The following is a 17,792-nucleotide window of genomic DNA, read 5'->3' as shown; positions in this document are numbered from 1 at the left end:
TGACCTCCACAGGTGCTAGGCATCCACATGATTTACATCCATGTAGACAACAGTCATTACATAAAGGCAATCTTTAAAATATTAAAGGTTGGGGTTCACACTTAAAACTCAACAAAGAAAAGATGCTCATTCAGGACTAGATCTCTGGGTGTTTAGGATGTAGCTCAGCCAGTAGAATGGTGCAGAGTGTACATGAAGCTCTGATTTGGAACACTGAATAAGCCAGATGTGGCGATACATTTCTGTAGTACTTGGAAAGAGGCAGGAGGACCCTTGGTTAAGTTACATAATGATTTAGTCTCTTGACACTGTCTCTAGATAAGGTAGATGACAAGCTTACCCCAGGTCCTAGAACGGGAAAGGAAGTTAATGGTTAAAAGAGTCACTTGAATTATGAAATGGCATGTGCTTGTGGGCATGCATGTGTATATGTGCATGTGGAGGCCAAAGGTTAGTGTTGGATATATTCCTCGATGCGCCCTCTACCTTATTTATTTATTTATTTTGAAGTAGTCTCTCTGGACACTGCCGTTCTGCTTTTCTAGCACTGGGATTATAGGCACAGCTGGCTTTTTACATGGGTGCTAGGTATCTGAATGCACAGCTTAATGTTTTTAGAGCTGACACCTTTCTAACTGAGCCATTTTCCTGGCCCAAGAAATGTTTTAGAAAATGACACGTAGTAATGGCTACTCGGAATCCTAAATAAAATTAATAATTAACTGTGGATTATGCAATTAAAAAAGTTAAAATGGTAAATTTTATTTTAAACATTTATTATACATAAAATAAACTTAATATATGTATATAAGTATCCACAGTAAATAAAATTTAATGCAATAGGTTTTTCTAGCAAGAATATTAGCTTCAAAATTTTCACTGTTGGTACTGGTAAGAGCCAGAGAGGGTGCAGAAGCTTATCACCAAGTCCAGTGACCTGGTTGAAGGAGAGAACTGACTCCAGAAAGTTGTCCTTTGACCTTAAGATGCATGCTGTTGTGTATGCATGTTTCATGGGTGCCTGTGCACACTTGTGCACACACACAAGCACAGATATTATCACCTAGAAAGATGTAATTACTCTCAGAAGTCAGACTGGTTGGGAAGCGCAGAGGATTAACAGAATGGGAGGGGCATGAAAGAGGATTATGGAGGTGTGAATTCAATCATAGTAACTTGCCTAGTCTACAGTAAAGCACTGAGTATAAATTTAGTTTGGGGACTGAAGAGGTAGCTCAGTCATTACAAGCATGTGCTGCTCTTGGAGGACCCAAAATTGGTTCCTAGCATCACATAGTTGCTCATAACTGGCTGTAACTCTGCATAAAATAAAACAGAAAAAAACAAAGGTTAAAAATTATAAAAATATACATTATATAAATGTATAAAACATAATGAAGTCTGTTGTCATATTAATATAGGCTATTTAAGATTCAAAATTTACTACCATGTTAGACATAACATTAGAAGCGGTTCAGCAAAATATATGCTTAATCCCCAGAAAATAAAATGGGAAATTAAAATGAATCTATCACTAACAATGGTATTTACCTCTTAAACCTGTTCCATATACATGACTGAAGGTACTGTTGGTAAACAGTATTTACCTACAGTTTGAAGATTACTAGCATACTATTTTTTTTTTTTACTAGCTCTTTTAACTCCTTCTTGTATTCTAATTGATTCTTCTTATGGCTTTCTAGAATTCTTTTCAGGTTTGCATATATATAATGGAGGCATGACACAGCGAGTATGTGATTGGCACATTCCTTGTCTTTTATTTGCCCCAAACCTCCATTTACAGAAGAAGAACCTGCAAGTCCAAGTCGAACAGGTGATTGACTCAACAAAATCACCCTGCTGGTAGGGAGAGGCAAGATTTGAAACTCAAGCTATGTGATTTTAAACTTTCATGTAAGTTAAACCCTCAATCAGTAGACAGAAAAAAAGTGATAAAAATCAGGGCAGAAATCAGTGAAATGGGGCATTAAGAAAGGCTACAAAGGATTAGTTTAAAAAAATAAAGTCCTTTCTGTCTGTGTGTGTGTGTGTGTGTGTGTGTGTGTGTTAGCCATTATTGTATGGGTGCCCACATAGGTCACAACAACGACTTGCATCTCTCCTATCTCTGTCTTTCTTTTTCTCACATGTGTGACTTGTGTGCAAAAATGTGTGCGCACACACACATGAACTCTCCACAGATAAGGAAAAGCAAGTTTTATATAATCTAGCCAATTCTCTTGATCACAATGCCACTGATTCACAAATGCCACTACTTGAAAGAAACCCTTTGTTAGGTCTCTCTTCCTCCATGGGTTGTATTGATATTTCCGCCCTGTATTCTGTATTTGTAGATTATCTATTGATTGGTTGGTTGATCAGTTTGATTTCTTGGTACAGAAAGAACCATTTCTTTTTTGTCATTGGTTGGTTGCCTTGGCTTGAGACAGGGTCTCATGTATCCCAGGCTGTCCTCAGACTGGCTATGTAGGATGAAGGCTGAACTCTCAGATCTCTTGCCTCCACCTTCCAGTGCTAGGATTACAAGTGTGCACCACCACGCCTGATTTATGCAGTGCTGGAGGTTGAACCCAGGACTTCATGCATACTAAGCAAGCACTTGTCAACTGAAATATGCTACAGTCCCCAGAGACCTCTGAATTCATCTTTGCCTTCCTATACTAAGTAAGAGCTTGTCACTGTTGGCCCTCAGATGTTTGCTTCCATTGTCCTGAACAACTGATGTTTCTAAAACAGGCAGAGATAGTCATAGCTTAGTTCTGGTGAAACATAATTTTAAAATATGTGCAAATATGGAGCTAGATGTATCATTTTCAGTGTATTCTGTATCTACATCTCTCTTGGTGGCAGTTGACTTCTATTGGTAGTATTTGAAATATATATAAAAAATTAACAGCTTATTAGAGAGTAATGCTCATAGCCCTCTCTTTGCCCATTTCCTTGCTATGGATAACAACACAATCCAATCTAAGATTTGAGATGTTTTTCTACATTTCATAAAGTTGACACTTTCCCAAGTGTGGTGGCACACATATGTAATCTAAGTATTTGAGAGGCAGAGGCACGAGAGGTGCAAAGACAGCCTCAGCTATGTAGTAAATTTGAGGCCAGTGTATGCTACATGAGCCCCTGTCTCAAAATAACAAATACTTTTAAAGTAAACAATTCAATGTTTTTTTTGTCTTATTTTATTTATCCTTGTACTTGTTTTTGTATATTTGCAAGGAGTTTATAACCTATCTTAATTTCAAAACATTTTTACCACTCAAAAATGAAAGTCATACCTGTTAGGTCATACTTCCTGCTTGTTTACCCATCTCTCCTGCTGTCTTAGTTGCTTTTCTGTTGCTGTGGCAAAATACTGACAAGCAGCTTAAAGGAGAAAAGGTTTATTGTGGATCTCAGTTTGAGGTACAGTTTACCGCATGGTGAAGTCAAGGCCGCAGGAGCTTGAAGCAGCTGCTTACATTGCATCCAGTGATTGCATTCTGAGGCTCAGTTCTCTTTCCCTGTTTATGTAGTTCAGGATCCCAGCTAGAGAATGGTGCCACCTACAGTAGCAAGTCTTCCTACCTCAATTCTTATAACCAAGATAATCCACCACAGGCATGTCCTAATGATTTTAGATTCTGTGACACTGACAGCACTATTCATCACATCTGTCAACTGCTAATCTGTTTTCTGTCTCTGAATTTAAATTTTAATGTTTTAGACATTCTGAGAACCCTCGAATCAATAGAATCTTGTAGTAGGTATACTTTTGTGTGGTTTCTTGCATTAGCATGTTGTCCAGTTCATCCAGGCAGCCATATTTTGTTGTTATTGCTTTGCTTGGTTGTTATTTTCCCTGTCTTTGTGGGGTGGATCATGGGGATAGGTCTAAGGCAGTGGTTCTCAACCTTCCTGGAGCTGCAGCCTACAGTTCCTCATGTTGTAGTGACCCCAACCATAACATTATTTTCATTGCTACTTCTTAGCTGTAATTTTGCTACTGTTAATAATGTAAATCCTGATTTTCTGATGGTCTTAAGTGGCCCCTGTGAAGGGGTCTTCTGACTTCCCAAAGGGGTCATGACCCACAGGTTGAGAACTATAATCTAAGGCCTTCCCATGCTATACAGCTGAGCCCTATGTCCATCTGTGCTTCATTCTTTGCTAATAGCTATACACAATTTTCCTGTTTACATTTGGATTGTTTCTACCTTTTTGCTATTGGGAACAATACTCCTCTTTTTTAATGTTTTATTTTTCCTATGTAAATTCTTAGAGTTGCTAAGTATTGTGGTAACTCATTGTCATTATTTGGGAAGCTAACAGCTTTATAGCTATGCTACTGGACAGTCTAGGACTGCCTTAGACTTAAACATTCATTAGTCTTGTTCGTTGGTGTGATGAACCTGTTCAGATCCTGCCACTTTAGCTTTAGTCATTTCATTACACTTTTCATTAAATGGTACTCCTTAGGTACTCCTTTTATTTGCTTTGTTACATGAATACACATACATATATATGTAGATATACAAAAATGTGCTGTCAATTAGAGGGAGTTTTGTGGAATTCTAGGAAATGGGAAATTTATCCTTTCTGTAACACTTTTACCACTTTCTACATAGTTCTTGGCCATACTGTTTGCCTTATTGACCTCAGATTTGATTTTTTTTTTTTTTTGTACTAGTAAAAGATAGCACTAGGGACAGCTGGGAAAGTGCACCCCTTCCAGGAAGTCCATCATTATCCTACACCTGGATTAAGAGGGTTACTGAAGCTTTCTCTGTTGTCCTCTTGTGTGTTTCTCTGTTTTAACCAGTGCCCTGGTTCCAGAACACTTTCTCAGCTTGTTTTGCTTCTACTGTTTTGGCCCTCATTTTGTTATTTGCTACAAAACAATAACAATAAAAACTGCATGGCATTGCCAGATACCTTGCATGTTTTATGTCCACTTAACAGCTTCCAAGATCATCGTCATCACTACCCTTTTATTGCTGAAAACAAGCACAACCACTTGATCAGAGAAGTCCTATTCCTCTGGAATTTTAGCACAGGACTCTTTCCTAGCTTCTTATGAAAGAATCTAAGAGAGAGTTTTCTGTGAAGATCTGTTGAACAGAGAGAGCTTACTCCACTCTGTATGTCGTTGATGTGAGACAAGGTGTTGCTGTTCTGAACAGGCATGTCTGAACCTTGTGGTCCTTTGCACTCCACCTTTGTGCAGATGGTGGGCATGGCCCCACACATAGATTTGCACTGACTTTTTGAGTGGAACATTTCCACATGTTTTTTTTCTTCAGTCTGTTACACAGATTTGGCTAAAGTGCTTATGTAGGAAAAGAATCCCGAAACATTCAAGTTAAAGCCTGTTTCTGAAGTTGTAAAATGCCTAGCAGTGGAGTTTTTACTGTACTGATAATAGAAAGGACACTGATGGAAAGAGAGCTTCTATTGAATATATCCGAAGAATATGACATGGTTTTGAACTTCTTCTGTCTAGTGATAAAAATGAACAGGCTGTCACCCATCCCTTCCTTTTGAAAGATTATTAAATAATTATTCTCATGTGGAAAAATTAGATCCACAGTATACACAAAGTTGTTGAACAGATAGAAAGCAAGAGAGATTCTTTTTCCATGTCATTGTTAATGTTTTTAAAATTTATTTATTTTACTTTTTTATATGTATGTTTATTTTATATGTGTTTTGCCTGTATATATGTATGTGTACCACATGTGTACCTGGTACCCTCCATGGCCAGTAGAGGGCATCAGATCTTTCTGGACTGGAGTCATGGATGTTTGTGAGCCATCATGTGAGTGCTGGGAACTGAACTGGGGTCCTCTTCAAGAATATCAAGTGTTCTTAACCATTGAGCCATTTCCACTTCCAAAGATTCTTTCTTAAGTTGTTATCTAAATAGTATGCAGTATAAATTGGAATCAGATTGGCCTATCATTTCTGAATTCTTTCCTCTATATATGTATTAATAAGAACACAACATAATCATAGAAGACAACCAATGTTTATTGCTATTTAACTTCATGTTGTGATGACAAAATGGCTAAGAAAACTATCCTAAACAAGGAAACATTTATTTTGGCTCTCTGTCTCTGGGTAAGGCAGAGTATCATTTCAGGGAGAATGTGGTACAGCAGTGCTCTTCATCCCATGAGCTCCCAGAAGCAGTTGTGGACACAATAAACAGAGACAATAATCAACCTTCAGTGACCTACTTGTACAGCTAGCCCCCACCTACTAAAGCAATATGTTTTCAACACCCGAGCCTTTGGGTGCCATTCCATATCCAAAGTACAGTAAATACCAATGAAAATTGTTTTCATATATTGAGCTATTAATTTTCTGTTACAGATATGCCAAGAGTTTAACAGTACCTGGGCATGGGAGATGGAGAAGAAAGGCTATCTTGAAATGAGTGTTGAATGCAAACTAGCACTCTTAAAGGTAATATATGTATTATTTGTTGCAGTAATTTTAATTTAAAGGTTTACTCTGATGCCTAAATTACAAAGTAAAGAAAACATGCATCAGCAAGATAGTTCAGAGGGTAAAAGTATTTACCACCAAGTCTTAACAACCCGAGTTTGAGTTCCTGGGACATCCATGGTAGAAAGAGAAATGAGTCTCCAAAGTTGTCCTCTGTCTTCATATGTTTTAATAACAACTTTTTAAAGTAAAAAAAAAAATTGAATATGGATATACACACCTGTAATCTGAGTACCTGAGAGGCTGATTCAGGAAGGTTCTGAATTTGAGGCCAGTCTGGGCTGTTTCTTATAGCCCAACAAAAAGCAGTGGGGGAAGGGTGGACATTTTATGATTAGAAAACAGTAGGTTCTTTCATTTTTTCTTGTTTTAAAGTGATAAAAAGTCTGTTCAGGGCTGAGGAGATGGCTTTGCAGATAGAGTCCTTGCCTGACAGACATAGGGAACAGATGTCAGATCTCCAGAACCTACTTACAAAACCTGGTGGTGTGAGCTTGCCTATAATCCCAGCCGCTGGGAGGCAAGCTGGATCAACATGCCAGACAAAGCTTTGTGCTCTGGGGTCAGTGAGGGACCTGTCTGAATAAAAAGTTAAGAATGGTCTATGAAATGCCGGGCGGTGGTGGCGCACGCCTTTAATCCCAGCACTTGGGAGGCAGAGGCAGGCGGATTTCTGAGTTCGAGGCCAGCCTGGTCTACAGAGTGAGTTCCAGGACAGCCCGGGTTACACAGAGAAACCCTGTCTCAAAAACAAAAAACAAAAAACAAACAAAAAAAAAAAGAATGGTCTATGAAGACATGCCTTACATTAATCTCCATGTGTAGGAACACCTACACATGTGCAAAAACGTGCATATGCACAGCACACACATAAAAGTCAAGTCTTGTCTTTACTATTTTTAAGGATTGTCTTTACATTCTATTTTCAGTCATTTCTAATTAGAGATACAGTAACAGGACAGGGAAGCAGTTGCTTTGGTAGTTTTTCTTCATTGTTTCTGCTACCACCTTCATCAGTCACTGTATCTTACAGACTGTTGATAATGTACTCATTGAATACATTTGAAGTTCTCATTGTTTTCAGGATAAGTAAGGGTATGTCATTGTGTTAATAAAACCTTCATGTAACCAAAAGTATTTGATTAAAATGGGTCATCTCAATCTCAACTAGGGTTACTTTCAAGTTTGAGTTTTATTTTGTTTCTTTATGTTTCCTAATTACTAACCAGGTGGTCGGTGTAACAGAAGAAGCTGATAGTGGAAAAAGGAGTGAGATCGCCATTGCTTTGAGATTTCACAGTGCTTCTTTAGTAACGTCCTTATTCATAAGACCTCAAGGGTTTTTTGGCGATTCTTTTGTTTGTTTGCTTGCTTGTTGTTTTTGTTTGTTTGTTTGTTTTTGAGATTGAGTTTTTCTACGTAGCCCTGGCTGTTCTAGAACTCACTGTGGAACTCACTCTGTAGAACAGACTAGCCTTGATCTCAGAGATTGACCTGCTTCTGCCTAAGGAGTGCTGGAATTAAAGGCATGTGCTACCACTGCCTGGCTAAGCAGTTCTTAATAACAGTATGTATATGAGATAAGATATGGCTAGAGTAGCTGTTATTTTGTTAGATATTAATTGCTCTTTTAGCTCACATGAAAAGTCTACAGGGTGCGTACAACAGTCTTTCTGAGGTACCCTGTTCATTTAGCATTTATATTTGTAGTGTGTCCAAATTTGTCTTTGTTTTTTATTTGGTTGAACTTGGAACTTTACTGTTTTGCAAAGACTTGACTTAAACTCTTAGGCTCAGTTGAGCCTCCTACAGTAACCTCAGAGTAAAGGAAAAGTTAGGATTCTTTAGAGTACTGCTTAGAAACACAATGTGTGACAGTTTGCCAGAAATGTGTAAGTGGAATGGCTAAATGATTCAGCACTCCTACTGTTTATTGACTGTACATCCTATGGAAATGAAATCAGCATTAAACCCAGTAAGTAAACCAGCAAAAATGAAAGTATGGCTCTAATATCCATACTTGACCTCTCATGTGCACTCCAGCAGCAGTTACAATATTGATAGATGTTAGTGAATAAGAGTGCACGTGCAGTCTCTAGGAAAAAGTACGGGTGATATGGCCAGTAAGTAAAAACAACTACCCTCAAGACTAAAGACATGAGTTCAAACCTGGGACTCATAAACAGTAGAAGGAGTGAACCTATTCCTACAAGTTGTCATCTGACCTACACATGCAAGCTGTGACACATGTGTGCCCACAGACACAGAAAGAAAATAAGTAAAAATGTACTTTAAAGACATTTTTAAATAAGGAGAACATTGTGTTACGTGTAGTAAGCCAGTCACAGAAAGAAATTACACCATATTCTCACTTTAATGTAGAACTTTAATGAGTCAGGAATACAAAGGTTAACCCTGGTCAGTGGAGTTACAATCAGATTGGAGAAATTTTGGGCAAACTTACAAAGTTTCAAGTAGTTGGGTGATATATTGTGATTGTAGTTATGTAGTTGAAAATTGTTAGTAGATCTTAAGTGTTCTCACCACAAAGTATGCTTGAATTAGTCATTCTACATTGTTTATGTATTGGATCATAAATGTATATGATTTTTATTTGCCACTTATATTAATAGTGTTAAAATATAAGTAAAAATTTAAATACAGTATTATATAATGGTAATTGGGGAGTATTTAGTACACATAAAACTCAGTTTAGTAATATAATTTGATTTGTGTATAAGTTAAACTATTAAATACATATATTAAGACTCTACACTGGTATAAAATTAACAGTTACCTTTCAATTTACCTTTTAAAGTTGATTATTTTAAGAAGATTCTACATAATAAAATGAAAAAGCAGTACAAAACAAATTGAACTGTGTGGCCTCTTGGCTTTGCCCCTGAATCAGTCCTAAAAGTGTGTCATATTTGAGAAGTGTGTTCACAGTATTTTAAGCCACAGTATAACTGTTTTTCAGTATCTCTGTGAGTGTCAGTTTGATGACAATCTTAAATTCAAGAACATAATTAATGAGGAGGATGCTGATACTATGCGTCTCCAGCCAATTGGGCGAGACAAAGATGGCCTCATGTATTGGTACCAGTTGGATCAAGACCACAATGTGAGAATGTACATAGAAGAACAAGATGATCAAGATGGCTCTTCTTGGAAATGCATTGTCAGGTACCTTTATTGGAATCGTTTTATAAACTGCTCTCTTTGATCTGTGAGGCCAAAATGGTCTTTTTCTTAATGGGAATTGCCCAATTTTCTAAGGCTAATCTAGTACTCAGCACATTGTCCACAGTAGGTACTTAATATTTGCCAAATGAATATAAATAGCATTTCCATCCATATGAGACATACACTTTGTACTTAAAGCGTTGTGATCTGAGTATTAATGAATAAGTTACATATGTGGAAGAAAATATTCTTAGATATATATGTATATCAAAGCATTGTTTGGTTCTCTTTTTCCTAACTATTTCAATTTGACCAGTTCAACTGTACAGTTTTTTCTTGAGTTCTGGAGAATATTGTGCCTTTTGTGTTACATTCTTTAAATATTTTGTTTTTACATCTCATTTGTACTGACAGTTATATACCTTGAAATTACTTTGTTTGGCTTTTTAAAAATAGATCAATGATACTGGACCTTTGCAGAAAACTTTTTGTGTTTTTAATTTTCTATCTTGCAATTTCATTATTTATAAATATCTCATTAATAGCCATATTATATAATAATGTTGGAACTATTGATGACACAATAAAATAGGGAAACATTGTCTAATTCTGGCTATAAATAGCCGCTTTGACATCAACTCTTACCTGTTTTTGCCCCATTTTTTATTTTTAGCATATTTTTATTAGTGACTACTAGTTAATTATTAATATTCATTTGATTAGTAAAGTTCAACTTTCTTCCGTTCTCCAAGGATAAGTATGAGCTGAATGGATTCATGGGATGTTATTAGCAGGTATAGTGCCTGCTTCCTTTTGTTGTTGTTTTGGTTTCTCAAGACAGGCTGTCCTAGGGCTGGCTTTGTAGTTCATTCTAGCCTTGAATTCATAGAGGTCCTGTTCCCTCTGCCTCCTGTGTACTGAGACTAAAGACTGGGCCAACAGTGCCTGGCATGGTTCTCTTTTTAGCCAAGTTTCTAAATGAAGGTAAGCAACCTACTCCTGAAATAACATTTTCTCCCTATTGTTCTTTGTGAATACAGGGTTCTCTTCATGACATTCTACTGCCAAGTGTACTGTTGCAACTGAAAATATTTTCTCCTGCTTTGTAGATCATGAAAATGTAACAGAGAAATAATGTTTACTATTGCTAATGTTTACCTTCTTAAAACAAGTTTCCCGTGTGCACTGTTAAGTATGTCTATGATGTGAGGGTTTTTTCTTTTTAAGCCACCTATAGAAACATTACTTCTTTATCTCTAAATTTTTTTCTGTTTCATTTAACTTTTGCATATGTCTCTGTGTAAGTATGCATGTGTGTGAGCACACTGTGTACATGTGAGTTGGCTGGAAGCTGACATAGGGAGCCTTCCTCAGTTGCCCTCCACCTTCTTCCTTGAGGCATTCTCACTTGAAATCAGAGCTCTCTTAATATGGCTAGTTTGACGAGACAGCTGGCTTTAGGGATTCTCTCCTCCTCTGCCTCCTAAGTGCTGGGATTTCAGGTGGGCTGCTATGTGGTTTCACTAGGCAGTTATGTGGTTTCTGGCTCTGCTCTGGTCCTCATATTTTCCTGGCAAGCACTTTACCCACTGAGCCATCTTCCCAGACCTATGTTAGGATAGTAATACCTCCTCTATGGAAGATTATGCTAGGGCCATATTGCACGCTCAGTAAACATTTGCTCTTCTCTGCCTACTCTTTTTTTAATAGAACATGTCTCATTAAACAAATTTATTTTATTATTTGGTTGTGTGTGTCACATGCATGTGACGTGGCTTACATGTGGAAGTCAGAGGATAACTTTGGGAAATTGGTTCTCTCTTTCCACTTTTATGTAGATTCTAGGGATTGAACTGGGTCCTCCGAGTTGGTTGTGTTGTATAGAGCCACACCACAAACCCATGCTTCCTACCTCTTACATTTTGCTTTTATAAACTTTTAACTTCAAACACTGAAATTTTTTATCTTTTTTAAAAAAAGTATTTACCAACAGATGGTTAAAATTCCCAGTGTTTCTCACCCCTTTTCAGCCATGACTGGCTTTATTTCTAGTTGCTTCTGGCTTCAAAAAACAAGAACAAGCTGCTGGAATTATAGCAGTTCAGAGTGTTTCTTTAGATATATAAAACCTTGAGTTCAGTCTTCAGTGTTACGTAAACAAACCTAGGGGCATATTCCTGTAACCCTAGGTGGAAGCTGGAAGATCAGAAATTCAAGGTTATTTGGCTACACAGTGAATTTAAAGCCAGCCCAGACTGTAGGAAATCAAACAGAACCAAAACAACAAAACCCAGAACTTAACAGATTCCCTTCTCAGGTGCTAATTATCTATTTCTGATGAGCATTAAATATTAAATGATGTGTCTGCAGTTGGTGTTTAGAACCCAGTTCTCATAGAAATGCCTAAGCAGTTTTTTCATGTTAGCAGTAGGGATTTATTTAGTGAAGGTAGCAGGCTGCTTTTAGCATTTATGATTTTTTTTTTTTTTTTTTTGGTGGTGGTTGTGTTTGGAGACTGTCTCTCACTATATATTTCTGGCTAGTCATGAACTCAGAGATTGTCTGCCTCTGCCTCTTGATAAGACTCAGAAGGCATGTACCACCAGGCTCTGCGTGTGTTACTCTTGATCAGTGTGCTCAGGAACTCTGACCACAGAAATGTGTGAGACCATGCAGAAACATTTGAGTTCACTGACTGATATCCACTAACCTACTTTTTAAACATGTGGTGAACACATGTTCCTTTACTTCATTAGTTAGTTTATATTGCATACAGACTTGTACAGTGAGAAGTTCGAGGTATGAGGGTGGTGAGTAGTTTAGATAGCATCCCTGGCTGGGTCCTGGGCTCCTATGAAGTCCCTTGCTTTGTTAAGACTAGTCCTAGTCGTATAGTGTATGTTTTCTGAATAGCTTTAGCTTTCTTCAGATTTCTTATTGCAAGTATTCATGCTTATGAGACGCTTGTGACATGGTATTTTAACTAGCTTCTAACTGAATGACTCACTGGATGGAATTGCTACTGGTACATGTTGTGAACTGTCTTTTCCAATAAGACTTTCATTTTGTGAATGTTAAATTTAAAAAGTGTATTTTGGCTTCCTCAAGAAGATACCACTTCGGCTACATGGTAGCACACACTTTCAATCTCAGCAGAGACTGGCAGCTCTTTGTGAGTTTGAATCCTGCCTGATTTACTTAGTGAGAGTACAAGAACATCCAGGCTGTATAGAAAGTCCCTATCTCAAGACAAACAAAAGAAATGACTTGATCTCGAGACACGCTTAATTAGTAGAGTGCTTGCCTAACAAGTGGGAGGCCATGGATTTGATACCCAGCACATTCTCCCTAAAAATGGTATTACTGGGTTGGGGTGGGGATATAGTTTAGAGAAGGATACTTGCATAGTATTATAAAGCCTGCAGTTTCATCACCACTAACAGTACATACTTATCTCATGATATGTATACTTAACATATATTTGGTTCACAAAATAGTGTGAGGTATAATCTCACTTGATCCTGATGAGGTCATACAGAGAATATAGTTAAATTCGGATCCCAAACATGAAAAGAAAAATGTTTAGTACAATAAACTCCTTATGGGAGGAACACTAATTGACCAGGAATAGAGTTGATATAGAATAATTTAAGGAGACATCTATGTTTAAACATATAAAGAATTAGTTTGGGCTGGAGAGATGGCTCAGTGGTTAAAAACATTGACTGCTCTTCCAGAGGTTCTGAGTTCAATTCTTAGCCACCACATGGTGGCTCACAACCATTTGTAATAGGATCTCATGCCCTCTTCTGGTGTGTCTGAAACAGTGACAGTGTATTCACACACATAAATTAAATAAATAAAATCTTTAAAAATAAACTTTAAAAAAAGAATTAATTTGGGGAAGATGTGTGATGGGATTAAAAGGGCTAAGATACATGTTGTGATACACAACTGAGTTCCAAAGAAACAAGGTCATTTACTTTTATATTACACAGAAATGGTTGTTTTCTGGCTCCTAGATGTTATCAAGGTATTTTTGTACTAAACCTGGCTTATGTAAAGTGAGTTTTAAAAGTGGGATTAATCTTCATAGAAATTCTGGTGATGAGGAAAAACAAGTACTACAAATAGAAGTTTGGCTTTTTGCTTTCTAGGCTACACTTAGGGCTTTTTGTTTTTTTGTTTGTTTTCTTCCTTAACTAGAGAGTACTAGTTTTTACTAAGAAAATGAACAGGCAAGTTTCTTTTACTTGAAACAGATTCTTTAAAACAATACTTTGTTGTTATTTTTAGTAACGTTCTTATTCTTCGTGATTGGCCACAGTTGAATGGAACATGTTTCTGCATCATCTTGAGCAGATGCTTAATATAACAAAAATTATCTAGTCTTCAGAATTCTGTTTTTTTAAAAACTAATAGTAACTGAGCCTTGTAATGACTAATAAGTCTAGAGACATAACTGGGCATTGACAATTCAAAATGCCATAATTACTAACTAAAGTAATTTTCTAATACTGAAAATCCACCATAAGTAATAATTTTGTGTATTTATCAGCTACTGACAACATCAATGTATTACCACAGTTTTACAACTTCTGTTGGGCTAGACATGACAGGATAGCATCAAGTAAGGATGTTATCGGAGCCTGGAGGCTCAGAATCCCTAGAGCAAACAGGCTAGCTACAGTAGCCCTCTCAGTGAGCTTTGGGTTTAATTGAGAGACTCTGCCTTAATATTTACAGTGGGAACGAAGGATGATGCAAGATGTCAACTTTGTCTTCAAACTGCATGCACCCATGCTCCATTTGTGCCACACATGTGAACATGCAAAGTCATGCATGTACGCCTCATACTCATCTTATAGAAAACAAAGCCAAGCATGTACTGTTGTTTATACACTATTTACATTTATTGTAGAATTCGTGTAACTATGAGGCACCTTAGAAGCAGTTAATGAATACATATGCACATATTCCACATTGAAAATCATTTTTATATACTAAAGGTAAAAGAACTAAGGTTAAATTTTATTGAGTTCAGTTTGTTAGCATTTGGACATTCTCCTATAGAAAGTGGCGGTTTTATGTGGTTTAACTAAGTATAAATAACAAATTTCAGCAATGGAACTTGTTCCTGTTAGTTTTAAACCAGAGGAGTATTTGTTACAGTTATTTCATCACTTGTTTAGGCCTCAGAAAGGGAGGACAAAGGCACATAAAGTACTTTTTTATAATTGATCAAGTAATGTGAAATACTACTGTTTACCATAGTATAACCTCTTTATGAAAGAACTATAAAATATATTGACAAAAGTATTAATACTAACTCATCATGAGGGAGGGGTTGTAGCACACAGATCTGAAGCAGACAAGACTCAATCAGGTGCTTTCTTAAGTCAGAGGGATACTATAGAAAATATTTACATTATAATTCTAGTAAGGAAAAAACACCTGGTATAGACAGGTGATTACTTCATTAAGTTACATACATATGGCTAATATTAACATAAACAATGTCCAGCATTATGAGAGAATTCCCAGTGAAAACCAGAGTTAGGTATGACTTTATCCCCATAGATATTTTACAAATTAATAATTTGTAACAGATTTAATTATTTCCACTAAAGTAACTAGGTGACTATTACTCAGAAATGCAGATATTAACAAGTTTATGAACCAACGAGAACTTATATCTTGCCTTCTAGAAATAAAAATACTGCCACCAGTTTGACTAACCATTTGGTGATGTCTTTAAATGTTAATAAACTATCACAACATCAGTTTCACCCGTTTGTACTTCCTGTAAAGACAGAGAGGCTTGTTTGTATGAGCATTTTCATCTCATCTTGATCTTTCATTTGCTTTTACATTTTAAAGCAGTGTCTCACTCTGTATCTGAAGCTGGCCTAATCCACTATGCAGTTCAGGCCTAGCTTCAATTATGGCCGTCTTCCTGTGACTACTGTCATACTTGGTATAGCATCATTTTTCCTGACAGTACTAATGCAGTACATTACTAGTAAGCAGCAAAAAGAAATGATCTCACATGATATGAATTTGTCTTAAAAATCCTTAGTTGTAAAATAAGCCAAACAGACATACTGTTTGACTGTATTTGTTTCAAGCATAGGTATTAACAAGATTAATAAATTATGGTTATAATAATCAACACTCTGATAGCAGCCAGGCGTGGTAACATACACTTGCAGTTTCAGTACCCAGGAAGCTGGGCAGGAGGATCTTAAGTTTTAGGCCAGCCTGGACTACTTAGTAAGTTCTGGGCTAGCTTGGTTTACATAGTGAGACCCTGTCTCGAGAACAAAAGCACCGTATTTCTTCTTACTGTGGTAGAGGAGTTTCTGTGTGTTAAGAGTGTGGCTATAGGTCTGTCTTCCATCCTGTTCCCCTGGCTCATGGTTTCCACTTGGTCCTCAGTGAGTGACACTACTTTTGGAAAGTTATGGAATCTTTAAGAGATGGAGAACCTAGCCTGAGGAAGTGAGTCAGTGGGGATGGTCCCTGAGGTTTGGTAGCCTGGCCCCCAATTCCCTGCCTATTCTCTGCTTCCTGATTGCCCTTTGCACCACCATCCCTTCCAGCCATGATGGGCTGTATCCTTCAAACTAAATCTAGAGTAACCCTTTCTTTTGCTGTATTTTGTCAGATAGTTGTTCACAGCAACAAGAAGAATTACTAACACAATGAGTGTCTTGTGCAGAGTAACTGCTCAGTGAGTTCATTTTAACCCTGGCATGCTGGAAAAGCCTGTAATCCCAGCATTTCTGAGGCTGGGGTAGGAGATTTAAGGCTAGCCTGCACTCAAAGAAGATATGATGTCAAAACAATAAAATTTTACAAGTAAACAAGAGCATGTTAACTTCACAGCGTATGAATTGTATCTCTAAAAATACTTTTAAATTGATTGTGGTTTTGATAGTCATTTACAGAAATTTAAATTCTGAATAGTGAGTAAAATTTTTACATATCTTTATAGACCTGTGCCAGGACGTCTTAAAATTTTTTGTTTTATTTTTTAAATTATATTGTATGTGTGTGTTGTGGGTTATCCATGTATGAATGCAGGTTTTCAGAGTCCAGAAGAGGGTGCTGGATCCCCTGGGACTAGAATTACAGGTTATTGTGAGCTGCCTGATGTGGGACTGGGAACTGAACTCAAGTGTTCCACAAGGGCAGTGGGTGCTCTTAACCACTGAGCCATCTCTTAAAACTGTCAGGACATTAGCCATGCTGCTAATAAAATAATGCTTAAGAAGGCGAGCCCCAAGCAGGGTGTCTTAGGGTTGACTGCTGTGAACAGACACCATGACCAAGGCAACTCTTACAAGGACATTTAATTGGGGCTGGCTTACAAGTTCAGAGGTGAATGTCTTCTTATTTTGTTCAGTTTGTTTTATTTTGAGAAAGTGTTTGCTATGCAGCCTAGGCTGTCCTTGGGTGTGCTCTGCCTAACTCAGCCTCCTGAGTGCTGGGAGTTTAGATATGCACTACTATGCCTTTGTGTTGGGGTTGCATTAAAGCTTGCTGATTTGTGCTATCTTAATAATATTGTTGAAGTTATTAACATGCCTCCATTTCCTTGGCTTCAATAAGACAGTTGTTACTCTCAGTTTTCAGTTTTTGCTACCTCAGTAACATGTAGTTGATATGTAAGAGACAATAATGTTGCTGAACCTTAAATCATAATGAAAATATAAGATATCTGCTATATTTATATTATGTGTTATTCTATTCTAAGGCAGGGTTCTCATTTTGTGGAAAAAAGATACAGGATCATAAATGCTAAAAAATATAGGTGAGAGATGTAAGGGAGAATATCCAAGGAAGAGTATCTGAAAGGTTATTCCTGCAGTTTGCCTGCATTTTTTACCTTTGGCCTGCCTGTGGTGTTAGTATTCTGTCTGAACTCCACCTCCACAGTTAACCTGGCAACAGCCAGGTAGGCCTGCCCACTATAAAAGGGGCTGCTTGCCCCCTCCTCTCTTTCTTGCTCTCTTGTTCTCTTACCCTCTTGCCTCTAGCTTCCCTCTGTCCCCTTCGCCCCTCCCCCTTTCCTCCCTCCACGTGAT

At 37.3% G+C, this 17,792-nt stretch overlaps 1 protein-coding gene across 1 annotated transcript in view; it reads left to right on the top strand.

Annotated features, from left to right (window-relative positions):
• Rsf1 (remodeling and spacing factor 1) overlaps nt 1-17,792 on the top strand; it is a 111,087-nt gene that overhangs the window by 51,473 nt on the left and 41,822 nt on the right. Inside the window, exons 3-4 of the mRNA XM_028770612.1 lie at nt 6,382-6,474; nt 9,497-9,702. Of these exons, the coding sequence (XP_028626445.1) occupies nt 6,382-6,474; nt 9,497-9,702 (299 nt within the window). The remainder of the gene's footprint in view (nt 1-6,381; nt 6,475-9,496; nt 9,703-17,792) is intronic.

Source organism: Grammomys surdaster, unplaced genomic scaffold, assembly GCF_004785775.1.
Source record: "Grammomys surdaster isolate TR1022 unplaced genomic scaffold, NIH_TR_1.0 203, whole genome shotgun sequence".
NCBI classification, from domain to species: domain Eukaryota; kingdom Metazoa; phylum Chordata; class Mammalia; order Rodentia; family Muridae; genus Grammomys; species Grammomys surdaster.
Note: the sequence above shows the minus strand (reverse complement) of the source record. Positions and strands in the feature narration are given on the sequence as shown.